We start from the raw sequence: 26,011 nt of genomic DNA on the forward strand, positions 1-26,011 counted from the left end.
ATATCCAAAGTTTGTATCAGTTTGATTGTCTGTGGGTACCTGGTGTCATTTTATACAAAAATCCCCTAAAGCAAACTAGTCCCACTTCCCTGATAACTCACTGTCACTGTTGGACAATTCACGTATGCAAAGGCTGTTAGGCCTGACAGCCTTATGCTGCTTAAGCCAGATAGCTCACAGGGTATAGACTGTGCAGGCTTCTTGCATTACTGTTCAGTAAAATACCTCTAAGCTAGTTCTATGGACTATAGCCCGTGGTCAGGGGTTAGAATGCAAGTGCCCCTTTGCAGTTTGCTGTGTCCTGATCCCCCTCCTCCAGGGCTGGTTGGAGGTGGTGCACTCAGCCCTGTGGTGTGTGAATACAAATCTATGGGTTTTGGGGAGCTGCTCCAGCTACCCCACCCTTGAACTCACATGTGGCAGTTGTTCCAGAGTGCTGTGCTGACACAGGAAAACCTGTGGACCTCTGAGCACCTCCTGGAGAGAACTCAGCCCATGTCACTCCCTTAAACACTAATGCTAGGAAGGAGGTCAGGGAAAAGCTGTCTGGAGATTGAAATTCATGGTTACAGATGAAACAGACTGAGCCAAGGAGAGTTTGGCTGATCAGAGCAGGGAAAGGGAATTCACTACCCTTTCCTCTCTTCCCCAATCAGTGATTGTGACAAGGCTGACCTGAGATCACTTCAGCCTTCGAGTCTGAGAAGGTTGGTCTTATGATCTGAGCACAAGCCTGGCGTTTGGCAGCCGGTCGTTCACTTCCCTGCTCTGCCACAGCCTTCCTGTGTGACCGTGGGCAATCACTAAGGGTCAGATGTTTAAAGGGACTTAAACTCCTAGTGATTTTCATACATCCATTGATTTCAGTGAAGACAGGCCCCACTCCATGTAGGCATCTAACTTCTTTAAAAGTCTGGTCCTTGGCTCCTCAGTTCCCATGGATAAAACAGGGCTAACAGCACTCACAGGGTGTGGTGGGGATGAATACACTGAAGAGCGTGAGGCATGCTATACTGGAGCGCAGTGCCATTGATAGACTATTGTCCCTTGAGTTGATCGGCTGACCAATGGGTACCAGTTAATAGAAGGGTGGGGAGGTATGTAGGATTTCTCTGAGGGTTGGAATTAGTTCTGTATTGCTCTCAACCTCCTGTACAGAGTAACATGTGGCCCAGCCAGCCTGCGGTGAGAGGCCCCTGTAAAGAGCCCGTGCTCATGCAAGTTCTTATTGTTCCACAGGGGAAGGGGCTGCAGTCCTGCTCCGGTCCTTGGAACCTCTGCAGGGCCTGGACACCATGAGGCAGCTGCGAAGTGCTCGGAGGAAAGGATCAGCCAAACCCCTGAAGGACTGGCAGCTGTGCAATGGGCCCTCCAAGCTCTGTCAAGCGCTTGCTATTAACAAGAGCTTTGACCAAAAGGACCTGGCTTATGACACAACAGTCTGGATGGAGCCTGGCTCAGAAGCACTGGGAGAGCAGGCTCTGGTGACTGCAGCCAGAATTGGTGTCAGCTACGGTGGAGAGTGGGCACAGAAACCGCTGAGGTTTTATATACGAGGGAACAAATGTGTGAGTGTTGTGGACAAGAAGAAGGAGAGAGAGCAAGCTGCTGCAGAATAGAGGCGTGGGGGGAGCCTGGCTAAGACTGGACTCTTGGTAAGGCCTGTGCTTTCATTAACTATCAGCCCCAGGCTCTGACCTGATGGAACCGGGCCGGGGGGTGGTGCTGGTTTGGAAGCTGTTTTAATAATAAATGTGCTTTGTTATAATGAAATGAGTAAGGTGGGATGTCTGGTCAGCAGTTAGCCTAAGAGAGCCAGGCTCACTCCCAGCAGTAGCAAGCACCTCTGGGGTTTCCAAGTGACACTGGACTTGTTTTGTGGGCATTACTCCTAGTTGAAAGCAATGAGAGTCTACACAGCTGGAACCCTTCAAGCATGGGGGGCTAAGGAGGGAGGTTCATAAGTATTGTGACAATGCCATCTCCTACCCAGCCTGACTCACTCTTCTGCTTCCCTGCCTGCTGTCCCCAGCCACACCACCCACGAATGCTCCTGTTTGATTTCTGCAGTTGCTAAGTCAACAGCCACCTAGGTTCCTTAGTGGAAAGAAAGCCCAGTCTGTGAAGGTGGGGACAAGGACACTCTTCCAGCTGTGGCAGCGAAGGTACTAGCTGCCCTCACCATCAAATTCCACCCTGAGCTGGCTGACACCCCAGCAACAGGGGCAGCACAGAGATGTGTCAAAACCGCTGTGAAGCACTCAGAGCCTAAAGAGGTGCAGGAAAGAGTTAAAGCACCTTAGGCACCTCATGAGGCAGTTACGTGCTTCAGTAACACTGAAGGCTTGTACACACTAGCACTTACTTCACTATAATTTAAGTCACTGGCGTGTGAACAAGCTACCCCCCTCCCGGCTGTAAGTGGCGGTGTGGGGAGAGCTGCTGCCAGGACAGCTCTCCCTCGGCGGCATAGAGCATCGACCCTAGCAGCACTGGTGCTGCGCTGCTGTAGCGATTCTAGTGTAGACTAGGCTCGAGATGCCATTGGCGTTTTCAAAACCACTGCTCTGCTGCTTGAAAAGAGGCAACCGGTTTCTCCTGCACCAATGTCCAGTCACAGTGCAGTTTTATTTATTCAGCAACACCAAGGTAAACCGTTTTTTCAACTCCACGCACACAGCCTGCGCAGGAAGCAAGGAACCCCAGCCCCCTGGCAGGGTCTTGGGGAAAGTACTGCGTGCTGGCACTAACTAGCCTGAAGAGCTTCACTTGTGTGCACCTCTCTGTCCACGCTCACATGCAGCTTGTGGAGGCAGAGGGCAGAGCTCCTTCCACAAGCAGGTTGGGGTTAACATCCCCCAGCCAGATGGGGAAAGGGAGGGAGAAGGGGTGACTTGCTGAGGGGCGCTGGGAAGGTCAATGGCAGGGGTAGAACCTCTGGCTACTGCTACCCTGCTCCTTTATTAACATTTCTATAAGGGAGCTGAAGACAGAGGGGCAGTTCCCCTCCCCCACTCCACACAGTCACTTCAAGAGGGACTGGAAGACTGAAATCACAGGGTCCTCATGATTGGTCACTACCAGCACGCTGCGAAACTTGTCGAAGAGCGTGAGCAGCTGGGAGCGGCGCATGTTCTCGTTATACATGATCTCCTCCAAGTGGTGCCGTCCTCGGAAATAGTGCAGCAGCCTGCAAGGCAAGGAGAGAAGGTGAGCTCGCACTCGCTCCTCTGCTGTGTGCGCAGAAATAACTAACTCAGAAATGCACAGGGATATCGTTTACAGTTAACATGATTTACTCCTTTTAAATATCTGCAATAACTCATTTTAAGTGGCTTTCTTTGTATAAACGTTGATCAAGATAAAAGCTTCTCACAAGCATTCATATAGCTTTTATGTGTAATTCCAGCAGTCCTCAGAGCATTAATTAGTTGGCAGTTAATGTGCTATTGAAATATAAGGCATCAAGCCAAACCACTTCTCCCAAACCATCATCATTCCTGATGGGCTGCTTCTCACCCCAGCCACGCTGCCATGGTGTGTATGTATTGGCACTAGACTGCTATCATGAGAAATGCACTAGTGCTGGGGCACAAACACAGGTTTCCTACAAATGGTAGCAGGAACCTCAAAGAAAACCTTTGGAGACAGAGTACAGGTAAAAAGAAAAGGAGTACTTGTGGCACCTTAGAGGCTAACAAATTTATTTGAGCATAAGCTTTCATGAGTTACAGCTCACTTCATTGGATCATGGTTCCCTTCCAATTCTTCACCTGTGCTGCCTCTCCCATGTTGCCAAGTTTAATTTAGGCTCCAGGACATCAGCCTAGGAAACTTCTTGGCCCAGAAGAACTCACCTTTTCTCCTCCTGACACTTGCATGACTTACCTTCTGAACCTGCTAATAATACAGAACAAACATCCACAGCCCCAGAGAGCAGCCAGGCCCTGCCTGTGGATTTTTGACTGCTCTCTAGCTCTCAAATTTCCAACTCAAACTAGGAAACCAGATCAGAAATGCAAGGGATGAAGATTTGGTTAAGTCCCTCATTTTGCATAAAATGCCAAGTAACTGAAGTTTGTTCTTAGCAGGGAGCATGGAAATTCTGGCTGAGGGTACCAGGGCAAACATCTGGTAGCTTTAATGTCTACAGAAAGCAGGCACGGCCTTGGTTTGTAAAGTCTCATCCAGAAGAGAGACAGAAATTGTAGCAAACCCCATTTATCTTCCATAGAAAGATAAAACCACTGAGCCTACTCTGCTAGAGTTTGACTCATGATTAGCACTATGACGGGCTCACTCTTCCCCCAAAGCACTGCACAAGTAGCTAATTCTGCCTCACTGCCCCAGGGAACACAAAGGGGGATTATTCCCACTCAGAAATGGGGACTAGAGACAGAGTGCCTAGCTACACAACACATTTTCCATGCTAGCTCCCTGGCTTACAGCCTTGATAGGGAGGCACAGACTGAATTAGCCTTACAGATTTGGCCACACAATGAATCAGTGGCAGAGGCAAGATGAGAGCGCTAGAGTCCCTCTTGCTGCATAAAGTCACTGAGAGCTAGTAAACACTGAGACGCAAGGTCACTTTCCAGAGCAGAACTGCTTAGCTAGCCCACCAAATGATCATTCATATTCACCGTTCTCTGCTGAACCTTTTAGTCTACTCAGTATCTTCCCTGTGCTTTGCATATGCTATTGGAAAATGGTCCAACTCGTCAGTGCCTGCGCACAGTGGCCCGATTCACTTCATCATGTTCTGGGCTGTGTCAGGCATTGTTAAAACTGACATACCCTAAACCTACCCACTGCTTCTTGCCTACTGATGTTAAAACACTGGAGATGAAAAATACCATTCAATCCTTCTGTTCCAGGACAGGACTGGCCCTGTGGAAACACTTATTTCTCAGCAGCAGTTTTGTAATCTCCCTGTTGCCCTACCTCTCCAGATATTCGGCTGACCCCTCCCCCACAGCTCCCCCCCTCCCTGAGCTCTGCATGCCACTGCCAGGACAGGACAGGGGCTGACAACTCCCTTGCCCCAGCTCCCCGCACCACTGCCAGGAGCTGGGGTTGACACCCTCCCCACACCGCTGCCAGGGGCTGGGGCTGGCCCCTAACCCCCACAAGCTCCATTCTGGCTGGGGCTGATCCCCTCCCCCACAGCTGCCTGACACCTCATGTCAACACACCACATGCATACACATGTTCCTCCACTTGGGGCCAGGGGGAGGCAGGGCATCAGACTTTTGGTAAACTGGGCATTTGTTCATTTGCTCTTGTCAACTAATGAGGGGGGCTGCTGGCCAGTGGGGAGTCTCTTGGGGGACAGCAGGGGAGGGCTGTGTGTTCAGATGCTGGGCAGTGGGGGGTCTGAGTGGGGTGCTGTGTAGTTGTGGTGGTGGGCTGTGGGGAAGTGCATTGGGCAGTAGTGGTGTGGATGTGTGTGGGGGTTCTGGGCAGGGGTGGTGGTGTGAAGGCCACTGTGCATTTGTGGTGGAGGGTCTGTGTCGGGGGCTGCTGGACATAGCAGTTCCGGGGGACGGTGGGCAAAGGGAGGCAGGGGCTGTGTGGCACGGCATGGGCCCATCCCGAGAGGAAGGATCATGCTGGCAGCACAAGGCTGGACAGGACAGTGTGTATCTGGCAACTGCTGGTTTGTATCCTGGCACTGGGCTGGGTGGAGCGGGACCGGCCCCACCATGCTATGCCCCATTGCCCCTGGCTGGCACCTTGCTCTGGGAACCGACCTCCCCACTCCATGCTCCTTTGCCCCCAAAAATGACGGGCGCTGGGCCCACAAAAGGTTAATCCGACCCTGATTCACCCTAAATACCACTCTCATCCCATAACTCTAGTGAACTATCGGGGAGGAATAGCTGTGTAACAATACACCCTCCTGCACATTCCAGATTCTTGGCTGTCCCTTATGAGTCATCCCCTCCAGCCTGGAGTCATTTGTGTTACTCTGCTCCAAAATTCTTTACAGTTTGTTGTCTTTGTTCTATTGCCCTCTGCAGATGCCCAGTGCTGAATGCTGCAGTCTCACCAGTCACATAAAGAGGAACTAGCATCTCCCTTGTCCCTGACATGAAGCCTCTGTCTGCGGAGACACAATTAAATTGGCTTCTGTTCCAGCATACCACATTGCAAACTCATCTCTACTTTGATGTTCATCTTCATCCCTTAAGCAGGCATGCTTACATAAAACATAATTAAAAACAAGTTTCCTTATATCTGCTAAAACAGAGATTGCCAGAAAGAATATATCAGTCCAATTTACCTTCCCCCTATTTATGCTCTGCAATCACTTTTTGCATTCTTTCTTGTCGGGCAATGAAACTAGATGAGTCAATTTCACTTTCAGAGTCTGAGGTGCTGGCCAGTACTGCAGTGTCTGGGGTGCTAGACAGCACCCCAAACAAATTTTTTAATTTGTTAAAAAATACTGTTCCCTTGACATTTTTTAAAAACCAATGGTAACATGTTCATTGGTCTTAGGACTTGTTTAAATTGAGTCTTAAAAATACCTAACTGTAGAGCCAACTTGCTCAGATGGTGTGGCAGAAGCTTCATCCAGTATCACTACTCCAATATTACTCCCTCCCTCTGCCTGCATGAGCTTCCAATTATTTCCCCCCACCACTGCTAGTACATTCTTCCAAGCTGAACCACACTATGTCTAATCGCGGCAGAGCCCTTTGCATTAACTTTCTCCACTATGGTTTGGAATCACTCCTTACTGCCATCAAAGTAGTAAAAAAATAGACAACTTATTAAATTATGTATTCTACTTCCTCCCCATCTCCTGCCAGTGCAAGACTGCTTACTGCAGAGGGCAGTATTCCCATCAGTATATTTAAAATAGCTTTTTGGGCACAAGTGATTATGACAGGATTGTCAATGATGCAGCCAAGAAGGAATGTTCAACACACATGTTAATTCTGCATTTGGAAAGAATCATGGAAAGGCAGGGCTGGAAGGGACCTCAAGAGGCCATCTTGTCCATTCCCCCCCCCCACACACACACACACTGAGGCTGGATTAAGCAAACCTAGACCATCCCTGACAGATATTTGTCTAACCTGTTCTTTAAAACCTCCAATGATGGGGATTCCACAACTCTCTAGGTAGCTTGTTCCAGTGCTCAACTCCTTAGAGTTAGAAAGTTTTTCCTAATAACCAACCTAAATCTCCCTTGCTGCAAACTAAGTTGATTATTTCTAGTCCAACCCTCAGTGGACATGGAGAACAACTGATCACCATCCTCTTTAACAACCTTCTACATATTTGAAGACTTATGTTCCCCCCTCAGCCTTCTCTTCTCTAGACTGAAACCTTTCCTCATACTTTCTAAACTACTTATTTTTGTTGCTCTCCCTTGTACTCTCTCCAATTTGTTCACATACTTCTGAAAGTATGGCACCCAAAACTGGACACACTACTCCAGCTAAGGCCTCGTCAGTGCAGAAGAGAATAGAACAATTATCTCCCATGTCTTACATACGACACTCCTGTTAATACATCCCAGAATGACATTTGTCTTTTTTGCAATTGGATGATGTTTTCATATCAGATAATGACGAAATACTTTCCATTCCAAAAGTAATTAAGGAGGATGTTAAACAGTATCAACTAAAGTTAAATATTTTTATAAATCAGCAAGTCCAAATAAGTCACATCAGAAAGAGTTTTAAAAGAATTAGCCAAAGAGCTTTTTGGACAGTTGATGTTAATATTTAATAAATCTTGGAATAATGGGGAAATTCCAGAGGACTGAAGAGAAGCTGATGTTATTCTGGTATTGAAAAACAAACAGGATAACCCAGGTAATTTAAAGGTTTGTTAGCCTGATGTTATTCTTAGGGAAAGAAAGAAAAATTAAAAAATAGCTAAAATGGAGCATAATTAATACCAATCAACATTGTTTTATGGAAAAAAATGTCAAACCTAACGTTTGATGAAATTACAAGTTTGGTTGATAAAGGTAATTACTGACATAATATATTTGGAGTTCTGTAAGGAGTCTGAATACTTCACAATATTCTTATTAAAACATTAGTATGATATAAAAATCAATATAGCTCATATTCTGGGGAATCATCCAAGGAGGGTGGTTTTAGGGGGGGGTCCTTCAGGGATCACCTTTCAGTCTATTGCTATTCATTATTTTTATCAATGAACTGAAAGAAAATATAAAACCAATTGCTGATAAAGATTGCTCGGGTGGTAAATAATGAGAACAACAAGTCACAGATATAGAGCAGGGTCCTACATTTATGAACAAAGAATGCAGGACACACTTATAAGATGGAGTAATGTATCCTGGAAAGCAGCAATTCTGAAAGGATTAAAGAGTTATGATGGAAACCAAACTCCACGCAATGTAATGTGATGCTGCAGCTAAGACAGCAAATGTGATCCCTGGATATAAAAACAGGAATATCAAGTAAAAGTAGGGAGGTGGTATTACCACTGTATGCAGCATTGGGGAGACCTTTACCGGTTACTGTGCCCAGTTCTGTGTCCACATTTTAAAAAGAATGTTGAAACATGGGAAAGGTTTCAAGAAAAAGCCCCAAGACTGATTTGAAGTCTAGAAAACATACTTGACAGTGAGAGATTTAAGCAGCTCCATTTGTTTAGCTTGCCAAAGAGAGGGGGAAAGAAGTGACTAGATCACAGTCTATAAGTACGTACACAGCAAAAAGATTTCTGAAACTAAAGGACTCTAGCAAAAAAAGGCAGAACAAGATCCAATGGCTGGAAGCTGAAGCTACACAAATTCAAACTAGATATAAGGTGTGAATTTTTAGCAATGAGGGTAACCAGCCATTGGAACAAATTACCAAAGGATGTGATGGATTCGCCATCACTTGATGTTTTTTAAATCAAGACTGGATGACTCTTTCCAAAAGATATGATCTAGCTCAACCGTAAATTCTGGGCTTCACTGGTTGAAATGCTGGCTTGTTACGTAAGAAGTCAGACAAGATTATGATAATGGTCCTTTCTGGCTTAAATTCTGAGAAAGGTACTGTGTACTGATTTTTAGTCAGTCATTCTTTTTGCTGCCCTCATCTACCCTGCAAAACTCAGCTGACTGTAGATTCTATTTTAATTTCCTCGTTGTTCTTTATTTCCATATGTAAGTACGTAGCACTCCTAGTGTTGAATCCACACACATTCAGAGCCTAAAACTCTCAGATTCCTATACGTGTACCTGCCGACAGCTCACACCTGCCAAAGCATGTTGCAGCCTCTCCTAGAGAAGAGGGAAGTGATTAAACGGAGTATTTGAACGCCTTCCAGTAGTGCACTCAGCAATGTGGCTACACATCTGTCACATTTGTTCTTTCACCCTCTCCCCAGAGGGAGAACAGTATGCAGTGGAGGGTCTTGTTTTGGTAAGGTAGCTATGTGTTTATATTACAGAAGGCCAGGTCAAAGAAATGGAGCAGAACATGATGAGGTTTGTGATTATCCTTAGTTCCTGGGGGGAATTTATTCCACAGTCTCAGACCACTCCTGGAGAAAACTCTTTCTCCTGCACAAAGTTTCACTCTTACTATTGAGAGTTCCATTGTGCCAGTGTGGTGGGGCACCTGTCCCCCCCCCATGAGAAAAAGGGCTTGAACAGGTCTTTGAGGCTGCACAGACTGGCAGCCAATCAACAAAGGCCTGTGGAGGGCCAATCAGGGAGGAGAAGAGAGGCAGCCAATCAGGGCTGAAATGGGCCCTATATAAAGGCTGCCTAGCAAAGAGCAGGGAGTCTCTTCCTGACTAGCAAGGGAGGAGGACTGGCTACTGAGCTAGGGAGCGAGCACCTTAGACAGAGCAGTGCTGGGCAGACTCAGGTGGGGAGCAGAGGAGAACTCCGGCCCAATTACCTGCCGGGCTGTGGCCCCTATTAACAAGGGCCGAGAAGGTGCAAGAGGTCAAAGGGGAAATGGCCCAGGGACGACAGTCTGACAAGGGAAGAGAAGGAGAGCAGAGAGGCTGCTGCTAGAGGGTCCCTGGGTTGGGACCCAGAGTAGTGGGTGGGTCTGGGTCCCCCCCCCTTCCCCTTTGTACTGCACCGGGCTATGGAGGAGTGTGGCCTGATTCAGGCTGTGGCTGGCCCTTGAGGCAACGGGGCTAGACTTTGGGGCTGCAGTTGGCCATGAGGATAGGTGCAGATGGAAGACTGCTGATAACGCCCCCCCACCACCGAAGGGGGTGAGACTGGAGTAGTGGGCACTGCCGGAGGGCAGTGTCCTGAAGTGGATGCTGCCAAGCAGAGAGCATTGCGGGACCCCAAGGCAGCAGAGCAGACGATGGGCAAGACACCATGCGCAGAGGGTGCTCCATGACTGGATAGAGCTAATTCCTGGAGCAACCAGCGGGAGGCGCCAGCGCTGGTGAGTCTTGACCCCGTCACACAGAGGAACTGAGTTGTTGACAGGGTCTTCATCCCAGAGCTTTAGACAGTGTTTTAGACACACTGGACCCAGGCCACAGAGCTTTGAAGATAAGGACCAAGACATTGAACTTTATAGAAATTCTTTGGGAAGCAGTGTAGGGAATGGAGGACAAGTCTGATATGTTCACAGTAGCCTGTGTTGCTGAGGAGATGTGCTGCAGCATTCTAAACTAGTTAGCTTCTTAAGTGCTGAAAACTTCATTTGCAGGTATACTGCATTGTTGTAATCCAGTCAAGAGGTGAAGACAACATGAATAACTGAGGCCAGGACTTTGTTTGCCAGGGTGGGACAGAGTTGCTGGTCAAATGGAGATGGTAGAAAGTGTTGCTAGTGAATGCTGCCATGTGAGAGTTCAGCATTAGTGAGGAATCCAAGAGTTCTCTTAGACTATGGACTGAATTGATCAATTGTGGGCGTGTATCTTCAACCAATGGAGATTTCACTATGGCTGCAAGCTCTTAAAAAGTACTTCCCTTTGCCCACCAGCATCAGCTCTGCCTTGCTCAGATGCAAGCCCCTAGTGCAGTCAGTGCACCAGAGTAAACAGCAATTTGCACCAGTGCAGCATAATCCAGTTTGAAAGCAGGCTAGGCTGCACCAGTCCCTAGCACAGGTTTCATCAGTGCGGCACATAGGGGTTTGTACCAGTGCAGCTACATTCATGGCCAAAAACTCAATGCAGACAAGACCCTCCTGTCCTGGCTTTGTAAATCACGGAGTACATTTATGGGGCCCATATAGAACCTAGGCTGGAAGTTCCTGGGGCAGCAATCTTGTCTTTTGTCTCTAAACAGCTGTACATTTATGGTGGTGTATAAATAAAAGAACAGAATTTCAGCATAGCAAACAGGCTTCCACCTCCTCTCCCCATCTCTCCATTCTAGGGAGCAGAGCTCTTGGAAATGACTCTTCCAAGTGGCTTGCTAGAGGCAGTGAACTGACAGTAAAGCATTAATCTGGCTTAGAAAGCCTACCTGATGTTCAAGGAAAGAATGTTCGTGCCTAATACATTACAGACCTAGATCAAGAAAAGCTCCTCTGTATCTCAACTTTACTCTTGAAATAACTTTCCATCTCTCACCCACTCAATACTTAGGAAAAGAATTTGGATTTGAGTCCTCATCCAACGCCCCTGTGGTTAACCTCTGTCAAGCTATGTTATTTCACATTCTGTTTAAGGTGTCTGCCTTCACTAGAGAAATCCAAGTACTGGCTGTACATAGTAACAGACAGACAAGTTCTGTGATGTATTAAGCAGAGAGCAGCAAGTAGTTCAGAGACAATTGTCATAGGAAATTAGTATCAGGACCAATTTTATTGCTCTTCTAAAAATAGGCACTCCCTTTGTATGCACACTGAACTATTCTCAGGAGGGCAGTTACAGTATATTTAGTATACTACTAACTATTCAGTTACAGTAGGAGCTCATGCTGGGATACTGACAAATACAGCAGAGTTCTGTTTCCCACAGCATGAGATTCATCATCATGGACCACCCACAGTTAAAAGTTAAGTGAAAAGTAAAGCTGATCCAAGACCCCTGAAAGAGGAAGCATGTGTGGAGTAAACAAAAGGATTGCTTTGCTCACTGCCTCAGCTTCTCTCTAATGTCCTGTATTTATGCACTCAATAGTAGGTACAGAATTGTGCACAGAGAATCACATAAAGATCATTTTGGTCTCCTGATTTGCAATTGGAAGAAGGGAACTGAACAACAAAGAACTCTGAGTGATGTCATTTACAGACTCACTGTGTGTAAACAGTAAATCACATGACAGTTGTGATCATTCTGCAGGACAAGTCATATTTTTACACTTCAGCTTCCAGACAGTCAAGAAAGCATGTCTGCTGTACCTTATCTCCTCAGCAGTGATTTAGGAATGGTTATTCTGGGATATATAATTGTCTGTTTCTGCCCATATTGATAATGGAAGGAAAAATGGAAACTCCATTTACTGCTATCGATTGCTTTGCTAAGGAATCTGATGTACAAGCAAACTGCAAAATATAACCAAACTCTCCTCCTCCTCAGACATCTGCGTGACCTGTTAGTCACACTATCTGACTTCCTAAAGAAACCAAAGTCGCTTCTGGCATCTGCAAATCATGAGCTTTCCAAGAGCTGTCCCCCCTCCCCGCCCCCCCAACCAGTTCAGCAGGCCAAAAGGGTTCTAGATGGACAACCAGAAAGATAAACTGGTTTCATTATAAGAATGATAGGTTTAGAAGCTTTATTTAATGAGATTAGAATAATAGTCCAGACTGAATTCACAGAATTTTCAAAAAAGTATTTTATCAGAAGACTATTTTATTTTTTGGCGTAGGTTTTGCAGACATCTAGCCACTGATGGGGACAGAGTTCTCAAATAGCCAAGGTATTGCCATCTGAGTGGACATCTCAGAGAATCCACATCCTCTGAATTGGTGCAATGCTGCCATCTCCCAGTTACACAAAAGGAGCAGCAGAGGCATACTTTAGTGCAGGACAGTAACTACATCTGCAGGCTTCAGGAATTCCCTACAAAACATCCATAATCTCCACTGGTCCAGTTGTAGAGAACTCTGCAGCATGGAAAGCAAGTATTTTATTCCCACAGTGGTCTCCTTGGGATACTTGAGTATTACTCTCCTAGCCACACATGCCAGGGGAGATCTAGTCAGGGAATGACTGGGTGATCTGGAATGTGTAAGACGCTGTGACACTTCCCTGGGCCATCTTTTCTCCACAAGTATGAAACCCGGTGAACGCTAAATTCCTGTGATGCCACTGTATTTTCAAATGCTTTTAAAAACCATTACTTACAGATCTCTGGAAATGCTAACAGGCCTGTAACTACACCATGCACACACCAGGACCTCTGCTTTGAGCTTGTTTTCAGGCTATGCAAATTCAATTTTGTGTTCTCAAGAGTGAGACACTCTCAGAACCACACAAGACAACTGGTGGGCAGTCAGACCTGAGAATGCACTACTCATCAGAGGGTCTCAGAGCCTTTATGTACATCCAGAGCTTATTAACAAAATATTCTTAGGGCACTAATTAAAAACCTGGCCAACAGCTAGTGTCAGACACCAACAAGCACTGGTGAAGAGGTCACCGCGGGAATAAGAGCCAGAAATTTAATCTTCCAAGATGCACCCTCACCCCACCCTCCCTACAGTGCTAATGCAGAGATTAATTGCAAAGGGGGAATGAGAAGGGAGGTTACATTCTCCCTACCTTGCAAACATGCGGAGATCCTCTGGATTCTGTGCAGCAGGGACATTGAAGATAGCTTCCCGCTCATGTTCAGATAAGCTCGCTAGTAGGTTCTCGGTCATCCGTTTATTCAATGGGGAGTCACCACCAGGTATCAGCTCAGCACTGGAATTATCCATACTAGGGCTTGTGAGAGTCATATCATCACTACTGGCTGTAAAATCGGAAATAATATGATGCTGTGAAGAGTGCAAACTAGCAGGTTCCTTCCAAGCAAACCCATCAGCTTAGTATAGGAAAGAAAGGGGGCCTGGAAACATGACATGGGAACTGCCTGCAAGCAATTAGATGAGGACAGGGAATTTGGTTCTCTTGGCAGAATTTGTTGGGTTTGTAGACAAGTAATGGGTAATTTGGGGCAACATACAAAATATTATTGGGACATAAGGATTTTCTTGAAAATGGGGACTGCACAGATATCTGCACATTTCCTAGGGTGGGTGGACTCCTTGGAAGTGCATCCAAGGCATGCTGCCTAGGAGGTAAGTTTCAGTTTCTGGGAATAATGGTATGCTCTAAAGGGGGATATGAGAGAAGTCTACAAACCCATGAATGATGTGGAGAAAGTGATAGGAAAGTATTATTTACTCCTTCACACAACACAAAAGAACCAGAGGTCACGTGATAAAATTAACAGGCAGCAGTTTTAAAACAAATGTAAGGAAATTCTTCACACAACATACAGTCAACCTATGGAACTTGTTGCCTGGGGATATTGTGAAGACCAAAAGTGTAATTGGGCTTAAAAAAAAAAAAAATAAAGAGAAGTTCACGGAGGAATGGCTATTAGCCAAGATGGTCAGGGACGTAACCCCAAGCTGCAGGTATCCCTGCACCTCTGGCTGACAAAAGCTGGGACTAGATGACAGGGGATGGATCAATCTATAATTGCCCTGTTCTGTTCATTCCTCTGAAGCACCTAGCACTCCCCACTGTCAGAAAACAGGATACTAGGCTAGATGGACCATTGGTCTGACCCAGTAGAGCCATTCTTACCATCTGATATGACTGGGAGAGTGATTAAATACAGAACCAGAAACAACATATCTAATGAGCTTTATAAACTGGTGATGCATAGCAAAGAAGATGAAACCGCAACATGGGGAGGAGTGGGAAATAAATATATGAGACTACAAATAATAAACAGTGCAGGCACTGGCATTGGGAAGTTACGAATGGGAACTGCTGGGACAGGGTTTGCATTCCTTCTTTAGCACTGGGAAAACCCCAGAGCTAGTGCCTCATGCCCCCATTTTCCTCTATTGGCCAGGCTTCCAGGCCCCAGACTAAGCCTCCCATGATCATGATGCAGAGATCAGTCCATAAGGAGATTTGGGGACATGAGGTATGCGAACTACTCATAGGGCACTGTGATGGCTCAGGCAGACACAGAGATTAATGTCAAACAGAGCTGAAACATTTTGTTTTGATTTTCCCCGGTGGAAAATAGAAACAAACATTTCTCCTGTGGAAAATTCAACTCTGGAAAAACCACCTTCTCCCTGAAAAACTTGGGTAGAAAATGCCCAGACAGCTCTAGTTTAAACAACATGAAGTGGCAATGAGAAAAGTAGAGCAGTTGGGAGGGTAGGTAGAAGAGAATGTAAGGAAGCTATGCTGCAATCACAGAACTATCTGCTGGGAGGAGTTATAAATACAACAGTTCTATATGACTGTCCTTAAAGATACCTAGCAAAGGAAAGAAAAATTGTGAGTTTATCCATCATTATAAAGGGGAAAAAAGGGGTCAAAGGCGGCCTCAAAACTTCCTCCTACCCCCACAGTAAAAATTCACTTGTAGCCTCTTGTTTTTCCCAGATGGCTATTGACAACTGGAGAACCAGGATAATGGCATTAAACAAACCATGTAAGTGAAACCTAAGAAACTATATTAATTCAGACTGTTTAAATATCTGCTTTGTGTTAAGTTTAACACCTATTTAACTCCAACACTTGAGGAAAGTCCTTTTTGATAAGATCCATTATCCCTACCCAGAGAAAGCTATAACACAATCCAATGGCTGGAAGCTGAAGCTAGACAAATTCAGACGGGAAAGAACACAATTTTTTTTACGGTGAGAATATTTAACCATTGGAACATTTTATCAGGGGTTGTGGTAGATTCTCCATCACTGACAATTTTAAAATAAAGAGGGGATGTTTTTCTAAACGATCTGCTCTGGTAATTATTTTAGAGAAGCTCTATGACCAGTGTGATACAGGAGGTCAGACTAGATAATCACAAATGGTCCCATCTGCCCAAAGAATCTATGAAACCCCTTCAGCTGAGAGCCAGTCCATACTAAATGTCAAAGACAGACCAGACATTCCTGGTATTTAAAAGGTTAAAAAAAAAACAACACCCTTTAAAGATCCCTTCCATCCAGATCTTCTTTACACAGCACAGAGATAAAATGGGGGCAAATACCCATTCTTTTAATTTGCAAGTTACCTTTAAGCAGGTAAATAAAAAGGCACTAAGCAATCATAAAAGATTTATGAACTAAAGGACTCAAAATTTATCAATTAAACCTCAAAGCATCAGGTTAAAAGGACAGTTATGAGTCCCATTTAAAATTACTGAACAAGGAAATGAAAAACTAAACCCCGTTGCCCCCTTTAGCTCTTCTGGCTAGGCCTAGGTATGACAGTGAACCCACAGCATGCATTGTGCAGAGACCCAATGTGAAGAGTGAATATCTGAGTTTGACCTTAATTTGCTGTCAGCCATTTGGTCTTACTTTAACTAGCTTTTGTAGTTTAATTCCCTTTGGTTTTATGGATTTCTATTATTACAAAACCCCTTACCCAGGCTGAGTTCTCAACTGAAGAGTGGAGACACTGTCAGGAGAAGGCATGGCCGCTTTGGAGCAAACATATATGAGATTCCACAAACTGGTGCACTAGATGCTGAGAGCAAATATGCGGGGGCTCTGCGACAAAGGTAACACAATACAAGGCTCCCTCACCAAGACCTTACTACTGACATTCACTCTCCCAAAAAAACAGAACTTGGCATGTGTGCACACACACTCCTTGGTATTTTACTCAATGCAACGTAGCCTGACTGAAGCTAATTTTGAGAATGAGCTATTTCTTGTGGGTCTATCATGCATCCCTGTTAGAACTGGATGCTCTGCCACAGCATTAAGCCGAATAGAATGAACCAAGTTCAGGCTTATTTTACCAATAGGAAAGGTTTCCTGGACAGGTTTAGTCTCATGAGCCAACAACAATTTTTAGGCTCCAAGACCTCAGCTCTAATTCATTTTCCTTAGAGAAATAATGTCCTGCAGAATGCCCCATAATTAACAACCATGCTTCTGGGAATACCGCAGGACACAGACAGCTGAACAAACACACATCAGTTTCCTTGACAAGGTTTTTGACCAATTTAGGACTTCAGCACCACATTTTGGCTTTGGTAAGAACACTGTCCCAGAGCTGACCTCAAAGCATGGCAATGGAAGGAGCTCGGGGAGTTAAGCGAGAAGAAAGCGAAATTGTAAACATTTGTTTCCTTAAAGACATCAACTATAACCCAAGGATTCCACTGCTGTTTGGAGCATGTTTTCTCGCAAGCACTTTGTTTAAAACTCCCTCATTCTGTTTCTGATTATGGACATCCATGTAGATACCAGCTGTCTATCTGGAAGAACACCTGGGTCACTTAGGAAGGATGCCTAAAAGGACTTCTTGACAGAATTAATGGAAACAGACTGTCAGGACTAAGCAGATAGGAAGAGGCTGATCAAGAACTGGGTGACTAGAATGGCCTGCAGGCATTTGATAAGAGAGCTTTAATGGCCGCCAAGAAGTTCGCCAATTCTTGGTTCTCCAGCCCAGGGCTGACCTAGATCAGCTAACACACTGTTAAATATGACTTGCCCTACCTAGACTTACTGCAAAGTCTGTTTAAAATCATGTTAGCTAAGGCACATTGACTATCACATTATAAAACACTACCTACTCTCCTACTCTAGATAGGGCCTATGATAATCTCTAAAGGCAAATACAGACTTGTTTACAGTGGGAAAAGGAAGTGTATTCATACTTGGGGAGCCGAAGCTGAGAGCATTGGGAGTGCTTAGACTTCTGCCTCCAACTCTGGCAGTGAAGGGCATGTCTTCATCTTGAGCTCGGAAATCCTCCTCATTCGGGGGCACCATCAAACAGACATATGTGTGGAGCTGGATAAGAAGGCGATGCTGGAGCATCCATATCACCATCTGTATAAGCTGAGTCTGCAAAACAAAAGCTAGCATTTCAGGCAAGCACTCAGAGCACAGTACAGTTCAAAAGCAAGAGGGAGTTAATGCACAAGGTACTCTAAGGCCCTGTGGGGATGCACACTAAAGAATTGCTCAAACAGAGGCAGGGTCTCTCCTTAGCAATTGGTTGAGCACTTGAAAACTTGCCCTGGGTTCTTGTAACCCTATTCCAATGCATTTTGTTGCACATCGCCAATAAAACAGAGTCTATGCCTTTTTCCAGACCACTAAGTTAGTATGTTTGTCCAGAAACCAAATATTCATGATATGTAAGGCAAACTAAGCAGCGTTACTGAACTGTTGCTGACCTTGAGACTCTGACAGACTCAGACTTGTCTACACACGTTTAGTTAATGACAAGCTGGGGTATAAGTCTGTGGCGCACTAGCCTGCCATGCACTAAGGGCCTGACTACATGCTATGTTAGTTTGGATCAGAGGGGTGTAAATTCTAATGCACATGAGCATGTTGCACACTAACTGGCCTATGTGGACCCTGCTAGTGCGCATTAAAGTTTCCTAGTGTACATTAATGTAGTCCTATTTCAAACAGTACTGCATTAACATGCCCTAAGGAAAGAGAGGTTATTTACCAGCACAGTAACGCATTCTTCGAGCTGTTTTGTTATGATGGGTGCTCCACTGTATGACGTGCACATGTTGGATCATATTAAAGAAGTTCTGTATTAAAATCACAAATGAGTTTGATTCCCCAGAGTTTAAATTCCAGGGTATTACTAATTAAGAGGTCTCTTGGTTTTTGGTACTGTTTCTCTCCCTCTATGTGTGAAACTTGCAAGCTGCTAATTGTGTTAGTACATTCTAAGACAGAGTCTGTTCTCAAAGCAATTCACAAGAGAGAGAGACTCAAAGCAATACTCTAACAACAGAAACAGCACCCAGAGACTCCCCGCCCTTTTGTTGTATTAACAATTGTGATTAAAATACAGATAGAGGATGTATGTGGATGGATGCTGGGTGTGGATAATAACTGAATGATCAGGGAGGTGCCAGCCTAAGAATCCAGTGTCCATCTGCTGAAGAAGGCGTCAAGTGGAAATAACCAGAGGACCCCCCCCCCCCCCCCCGGAGGGCAGACTGGAATCCACCCAACAGCCTCAAGAATGGGAGAACCAAAGAACAAGATAACATCTTGGAGCCGTCAGGAATGTGCTATCTGCTGATTGATTCAGCAACAGCATGATGAAGCAATTCCCATAGACTGGCATAGGAAGAAATTCCTATAAAAATAGACTCTAAAAAGTGAGAACTTTGGGGTCTGATTCTGCAAACCAACTTCCAGGAGCATCAGATGAGCATCTGACAAGGCCCTGCTCCCTCCTCATGTCCAGGCCACCTGGCCAGTGACTTGGCATGAGCAACTCTAAGGCTGGTAACTATGATAACAACCTTGCAGAACCTGTGTGTGTGTGTGTGTGTATGAATGAATGAATGTGAGAATAAATATGAGATTGAATGGAATGTTATAGCTATAACTAACTGCTTACTATGATTCTTTCTGTATTCACAATAAATGTGGTATTTTGCCTTTTTCCCTTTAATAAGATCCTGCTGGTTTTTTATTTTATTGGTACAACATTTTGGTGGAGAATTGCGAAAGGGGGAATATTGGTAAAAAACCTCAGTTATTGTAAATATTGGTGTGCACACTGCCAGCTCTAGTGAGCTAGGCATTTCTATTAGGTTAACCAGACCTGCTGGCCTCCGAGAAGGTAGCAGGGGACCTGCTGGCCTCCGAGAAGGTAGCAGGAAAAACAGATTAAACCAGACCTGCTGGCCTCTGAGAAGGTAGCAGGGGACCTGCTGGCCTCCGAGAAGGTAGTAGGGAAAACAGATTAAATCAGACCTGCTGGCCTCCGAGAAGGTAGCAGGGGACCTGCTGGCCTCCGAGAAGGTAGCAGGGAGAAATAGGTAAACTGGACCTGCTGGCCTCTGGGAAGGTAGCAGGGGACCTGCTGGCCTCCGGGAAGGTAGCAGGGGAAAAACGCATAGATTAAGCTATGATTTCAGAATCTAGGCTGTGTCACTTGCTAAGTAATACCAGCAGTGACAAAGAGATTGAAATATCCATGTTAAGATGTTTAAAAGAAAACAGGGTGAGCCAGTACTAGAGGGAGGAATGGAGTCAGAAGGAACTCCAACCTCACCTTTTGTTAAAGAAATTACACCTTTTAAACAAATCCTTCAAAAATTTGGGCACAGTCCTTGGACTAAACAAGCCCTAGCTGATGTCTGCACTATTTCGGACCTAGAGGATAGATTGGCTCAGTATATCCTCATATACAAACCTTCTAGTGCTGCCAAAAGAGATGCAGCAGCAATTTGGTTGTTGTGGGAGGCATGTAAGGATTCTTCCCTCCGCTTGTCTTCATGTAAAGAGGAAAAGGCACAAATGGAAAAGGGAGCAGACAATTGGAAGGTGCTGGCTACAAATACCCAAAGCCAGCTGAAAATAGTGAAAGAGGCACTCCAAGAATACAAAAGGAGTGAAAAAGTTAACTCTGCAGAGGCTGGAGGGAGGCAGGTAAAGGGGGAGAAGGTCCTATGTACGGCACCCCCAGGCATAATTACAAAGAGAAAAGAGAGTAAAAAAAAAAAAAAGTTAACTCTGCAGAGGCTGGAGGGAATTAAGCAGTTAAACTTTGTATTTCACCCAAACAACTTTTAACCGAAAATGTTAAAAAGGAAAAGTGTTAGAGCATTCTTGGTTTCTTTGCAGCCATTCTGAAAGAAAAATGGGCCCTTTTCCAAAGGAATGTCTGTAAATTAGCCAGGCAAAAATAAACTATCTGATTAAAATCATTTGACTGGACAATTTAGTCAAATTTGCTAAAAGAACATAAGAGGGTTCTATTGGAACTTAACTGCCTCAAATGTATAAAGGGAATGTAAAGATGTAAAAAACAGAGCAGTGTGGAAGGGATGTTAAGGAAAAGAAAATGTGTATGTATCTGTCTGTGTGTGTGTAAATATGTAAAGTTCTAAGGACCAGTTAGTTTTGTTTTTGTTTTAAATAATGCCACTAAAAATCCATTTGACTCTTTAATTCAAAGTTGCAAAACTGACAGACCTTTTTGCTAGACACAGGTAATTAGTGTTGTTTGGCTTTGGGATTTGGCATTTAACCCTTAAAAGGTAACTCAATGCTTTACAAAATTTAAAATGTTTTTAAGTTGTGGCTGCAGCAGGGCAGTCAAAATCAGGAGAATATAAAAAAAAAAATTGGATTCTTTTTGTTTGTTTGTTTTTGTAACAAAATAGCAGATGAGAGTTGTAGTAAAAAAAAAAAATTAAAAAAAGACAGTGCCTCTCTGAAGCAACAGCAGGGGTGAGGTGCACAAAACAAAAAGAAGCAATGTTAGAAACACAGTCTTAAAATGGCTCTGAGTAATCAGACTGTCACTTTGATAAAGGTACATGAAAACTCTGTAAGCAAAAAAAGAGACACCTTATGTAAAAATGGATCTGGATAATGTTATAGAAGTTAAACTATGGAAGGAATGTGCATTTGCCCCAGAACATGTGCAGGGTATATTGTAGAAGGGGCAAAAGAAATGCAAACATACCATGCTACTTAATTAAAATGCTATTAGGGCTCCAAAGGGAGCCACAATAGGTTGGGTTTTCTTTTTCAGATTACTTTTAACTTCTGCTTCCAAAACACACAGCAATCAAAACTCTGGTGAAAGTTGATTGTGTCCCTTTTAAGATAGAGTCTCTGAGCTGCTGATGGCTTTAAATCCAAAAGCAGGAAGTTTCTGTGAAAATGCAAATTACCTAAATGATAAAGGAAGGAAAGAACTAGCAGCACAAAGGAGCTGCAGATAAAGGACATACCTGGTCAGCAAACAAATTGTCTAAATAAAAGGCATGGGATAACAAGATAATTTTAATAAATTTAATGATAATAAGTATCCCTGTAACAACGTATAGTGTGTATGATTTTTGGAAAAATCCTTTAAGGTCGTATGGTAATGATGCTTCTCAGTTATTACCTGTAAATAAAACTTAAAGCTTAACACAGCAGGAAAAACATTATAAACTTGGTCTGCTGTATAAGAAGGAAAACTCAGGGATTTAATGACTAAACAGTGGGATAATTTCCCCATAACCCTTAAAAGATAAAAGCCTTTGAAACCTGGCCTGCCTATAGAACAAAAACAGGAAAATATGGGGGCAATTTCTCTGTTTTGCCTGCAATCAGCAAGGGTATTTGTAAAAGAAATATTTTAAGCAATAATCTGCCACCCCAAAAGGGGTAGAAACATGTTCTTTTTTTCTTTCAGAAAATCAGGAAAAGCTGCCAGCTGAAAAGCAACCCAATACCATGAATCTACTGTCACAATAGAAATTGTGTTCTGTGTTCTATGTTTTGTCTTGTGTTTTGTGTTGTTGCTCGCACTGTTATGTGTTTAAAAAAAAAATACTGAAGACCTGCAGGAACTTAAAAATAAATTAAGCTTTCTGTCCCAGCTACAGGACAGCCTGATACAAAAACAAGTACATGCCAATGTAGACTTGGTCCAAATTGGTCTGGGTAACCTAAAAGGCCAATGGAATCTTTAGTAATGGCTTAATACTACCACATGGCTTATCCATAAGGAAAAAAAAATATTAGAAATAGGAAACTACACAGCCATAGCTATGGGATGCACTGAAATGCAGATACTTGCCCTAGCTACTTTGGAACACAAAATGTTCTGGGTCATATTGGGAAATATTAAGGGTTTGATGCATTTGTTAAAAAAGAAAGAGATCATTGTTTGACACTTATCAATATGAATGGATGCAATATGTTTCCACTATTGTAAACCAGACTTGTTAATGGGAGAAATTGTTGTCAAAATTGCACACCAACAGTCCCTGGAGGCAAAGGTATTGAAGGTTAACCCACTCCCCATATTACACATGGGATCCTTTTGGCTACCCTGGACCTTGAGCCAGTGGGCTGGGGAGGGAGGGAAGCTATTGGACACTAGAGGTTGTACCGAACGGACTCCTCAAAAGTGGGTGTGCCTCACCTTGCCTGTTGCCCCAGAACCTTGTAGTAAAGATACATCACTAGGATCATGTATGTGGCATGAATTGGAATCACAAACTCAAATTGCCTCACAGTACTTTCTCTTGAATAGGCTACATAGAAAGTGACACTGACGATTATAAATCTTAGTGTCAAAAGGGGGATTATGTTGGATCATATTAAAGAAGTTCTGTATTAAAATCACAAATGAGTTTGATTCCCCAGAGTTTAAATTCCAGGGTATAACTAATTAAGAGGTCTCTTGGTTTTTGGTACTGTTTCTCTCCCTCTATGTGTGAAACTTGCAAGCTGCTAATTGTGTTAGTACATTCTAAGACAGAGTCTGTTCTCAAAGCAATTCACAAGAGAGAGAGACTCAAAGCAATACTCTAACAACAGAAACAGCACCCAGAGACTCCCCGCCCTTTTGTTGTATTAACCATTGTGATTAAAATAGAGATAGAGGATGTATGTGGATGGATGCTGGGTGTGGATAATAACTGAATGATCAGGGAGGTGCCAGCCTAAGAATCCAGTGTCCATCTGCTGAAGAAGGCGTCAAGTGGAAATAACCAGAGGACCCCCCCCCCCCCGGAGGGCAGACTGGAATCCACCCAACAGCCTCAAGAATGGGAGAACCAAAGAACAAGATAACATCTTGGAGCCGTCAGGAATGTGCTATCTGCTGATTGATTCAGCAACAGCATGATGAAACAATTCCCATAGACTGGCATAGGAAGAAATTCCTATAAAAATAGACTCTAAAAAGTGAGAACTTTGGGGTCTGATTCTGCAAACCAACTTCCAGGAGCATCAGATGAGCATCTGACAAGGCCCTGCTCCCTCCTCATGTCCAGGCCACCTGGCCAGTGACTTGGCATGAGCAACTCTAAGGCTGGTAACTATGATAACAACCTTGCAGAACCTGTGTGTGTGTGTGTGTGTATGAATGAATGTGAGAATAAATATGAGATTGAATGGAATGTTATAGCTATAACTAACTGCTTACTATGATTCTTTCTGTATTCACAATAAATGTGGTATTTTGCCTTTTTCCCTTTAATAAGATCCTGCTGGTTTTTTATTTTATTGGTACAACACACATACCTATGCACTCTTGAGCGAAGATTTTAGTCAGCAGTGCCCATGGATCTGTGCCTATACACCATACATCCTTGTGCTCCAGTGTGAGGGTATACAGGGAGATGTAGACCTGCTGCCACTCCAGTTCCTTCTCAACTATGTAGCCCAGAAGACTCTGCAGCAGAGTGGAAGGCAGGTGGGAGGCGAAGCACTCATAGGGACAATTCATCTCAAAGTACTCAAGTTACTGTATAGGTAAGTAACTTCTCCTTTTCAAGTTATTGTCCCTCGGGGTGCTCCACTCCCAAGCAGTAACAACATGGAGGTGGGAGCTGAGGAGGCAGATCCAGCACAGTTCTGAGGCTAGCATGACCAAAGGGCATATCTGGAAGCAACTAAGATAGCACAGTGCCTGGCAATCGCTTGGTTGTAGAACCAGGTTGCTGCTGCAGATGTCCACAATGTGAGTATGAATTTAAGGGCTAAAGAGGTGAAACAGGCCCTGGTGGAATGGGCAGTAATTCAAGGTCGGGGATACACTCCAGCAGCTTTGCAACAAGCTCGAGTGCACCCAAAAACCCACTTCAGTAGACTGAGTGGAAACTGGCTGTTCCTTCATTCTCTTGGCACAGGAGATAAAAAGCCTGTTGGAAACCCTGGAAGGTCTTATTCTGTTGAGGTGAAAGGCATGGGCCCTTCTCACATCCAGAGAATGGAGGACAGCCTCCTCCCTCGAGGAATGAAGTTTGGGGGTAAAATACCGGTAGACTAATATACTGATTGATATGGAATTCTGAAGAGACCGGGAGGCAGGGAATGAGGATAGGGGCATACGGTCACCTTCTCACGGTAAAAGGTAGTGTAGTGTAAAGAGGGATCGCCCCTAGCTCTCCTACCTTTCTGGCTGAGGTTATGGCTAAACTGGAATAAAGTCTTGAAGGACAGGTGGAGAAGCAAGCAATTACCCATGGGTTCAAACAGAGTTCTTTAAAGCACTGAGAACCAGATGAAGATCCTAGGGTGGCATGGAGTCCTTGACATGAGGAAATAGATACAACAAACCCTTGAGGAACCTGACTATGGTAGGGTAAGCAAAGACCATAAATCCTTCCACTGGTGGAAGAAAGGTTGTAATTGCTGCCCAGTGAACCCTAATGGAGCTCAGTGACAACCTTGTGTTTTTAAATCTAAAAGTTAATGAACATCATCCATGAGGAGAAATTCAGAGGCAGATACAGATCAATGAGTACACCAGACGTGCAAACACCTCCACTTCTGCAGTTTTCTCATGGCAGGTTTCCTGCTGTTCAAGAGTACAGACTGAACTCCACGAGAGCTGCCCAATTCTTTGTCCAGGAACCATCAAGGAGCCAGGCCTTGACATGCAGAGATGAGAGACTGGGATGGGTTATGCCCAAGTCCAGTGTCAGGAGATCCACTGTGAGAGGAAGGCCTACAGGAGTTAGTAGGGAGAGGTGAAGCAGACCCAGGAACCACACCACTTGCCTCAGCCACAAAGGCACTACAAGAGCATCCCCTATGGAGTAGCAACCATATGCCTTCCTCAAGAAGAAGTGTTGGCACTTTGCATTGGATGGTGTTGCAAAGAGATCCACTTGCAGAAGGCCCCAGGACTGGTAAATACTCTGAAAGACTGAGTTGCTGAGTTCCCACTCATGGTCCTGGTGGAAGTGCCTGCTCAGGAAATCCGTTGCAGTGTTTTGCAGGCCTGGCAAGTAGACCGCAGAGGTGTGTATGAGATGGGATATGTACCAGCTCCACAGTTTCAGTGGTTCTGTACATAAGGACTGGGATCTTGCTTCCACTTAACCATTTATCTAGTACATTACCGCTCTGTTGTCCAACATTACCTTGACTGAGAGGCCCTTGAT

The 26,011-nt window shown here is 44.5% G+C and overlaps 2 protein-coding genes across 31 annotated transcripts in view; one reads left to right on the forward strand and one right to left on the reverse strand.

The window, feature by feature from the left end:
• MPG (N-methylpurine DNA glycosylase) overlaps positions 1–26,011 on the forward strand; it is a 95,132-nt gene that overhangs the window by 46,927 nt on the left and 22,194 nt on the right. For 7 of the 19 annotated variants that reach the window (XM_073362681.2, XM_073362682.2, XM_073362687.2 and 4 more), the window contains 3 exons: positions 1,240–3,210; positions 6,024–10,403; positions 15,544–25,340. In XM_073362681.2, coding sequence (XP_073218782.1) covers positions 1,240–1,619 — 380 coding nt within the window. In that variant the 3' untranslated portion in view covers positions 1,620–3,210; positions 6,024–10,403; positions 15,544–25,340. Of the gene's footprint in view, positions 1–1,239; positions 3,211–6,023; positions 10,404–15,543; positions 25,341–26,011 lie in introns of those variants that run through there. The other 12 variants (XM_078854593.1, XM_078854596.1, XM_078854600.1 and 9 more) reach the window with 12 other exon arrangements.
• Positions 2,610–26,011, reverse strand: part of NPRL3 (NPR3 like, GATOR1 complex subunit) — a 102,422-nt gene continuing 79,020 nt past the window's right edge. For 11 of the 12 annotated variants that reach the window (XM_073362666.2, XM_073362667.2, XM_073362668.2 and 8 more), the window contains 3 exons: positions 17,780–17,969; positions 13,687–13,879; positions 2,610–3,190 (listed from right to left, as the gene is read on the reverse strand). In XM_073362666.2, the coding sequence (XP_073218767.1) occupies positions 3,025–3,190; positions 13,687–13,879; positions 17,780–17,969 (549 nt within the window). In that variant the 3' untranslated portion in view covers positions 2,610–3,024. The remainder of the gene's footprint in view (positions 3,191–13,686; positions 13,880–17,779; positions 17,970–26,011) is intronic. The other variant, XM_073362671.2, reaches the window with a different exon arrangement.

The sequence above is a fragment of the Lepidochelys kempii genome, chromosome 10, assembly GCF_965140285.1.
Source record: "Lepidochelys kempii isolate rLepKem1 chromosome 10, rLepKem1.hap1, whole genome shotgun sequence".
Taxonomy (NCBI): Eukaryota; Metazoa; Chordata; order Testudines; family Cheloniidae; genus Lepidochelys; species Lepidochelys kempii.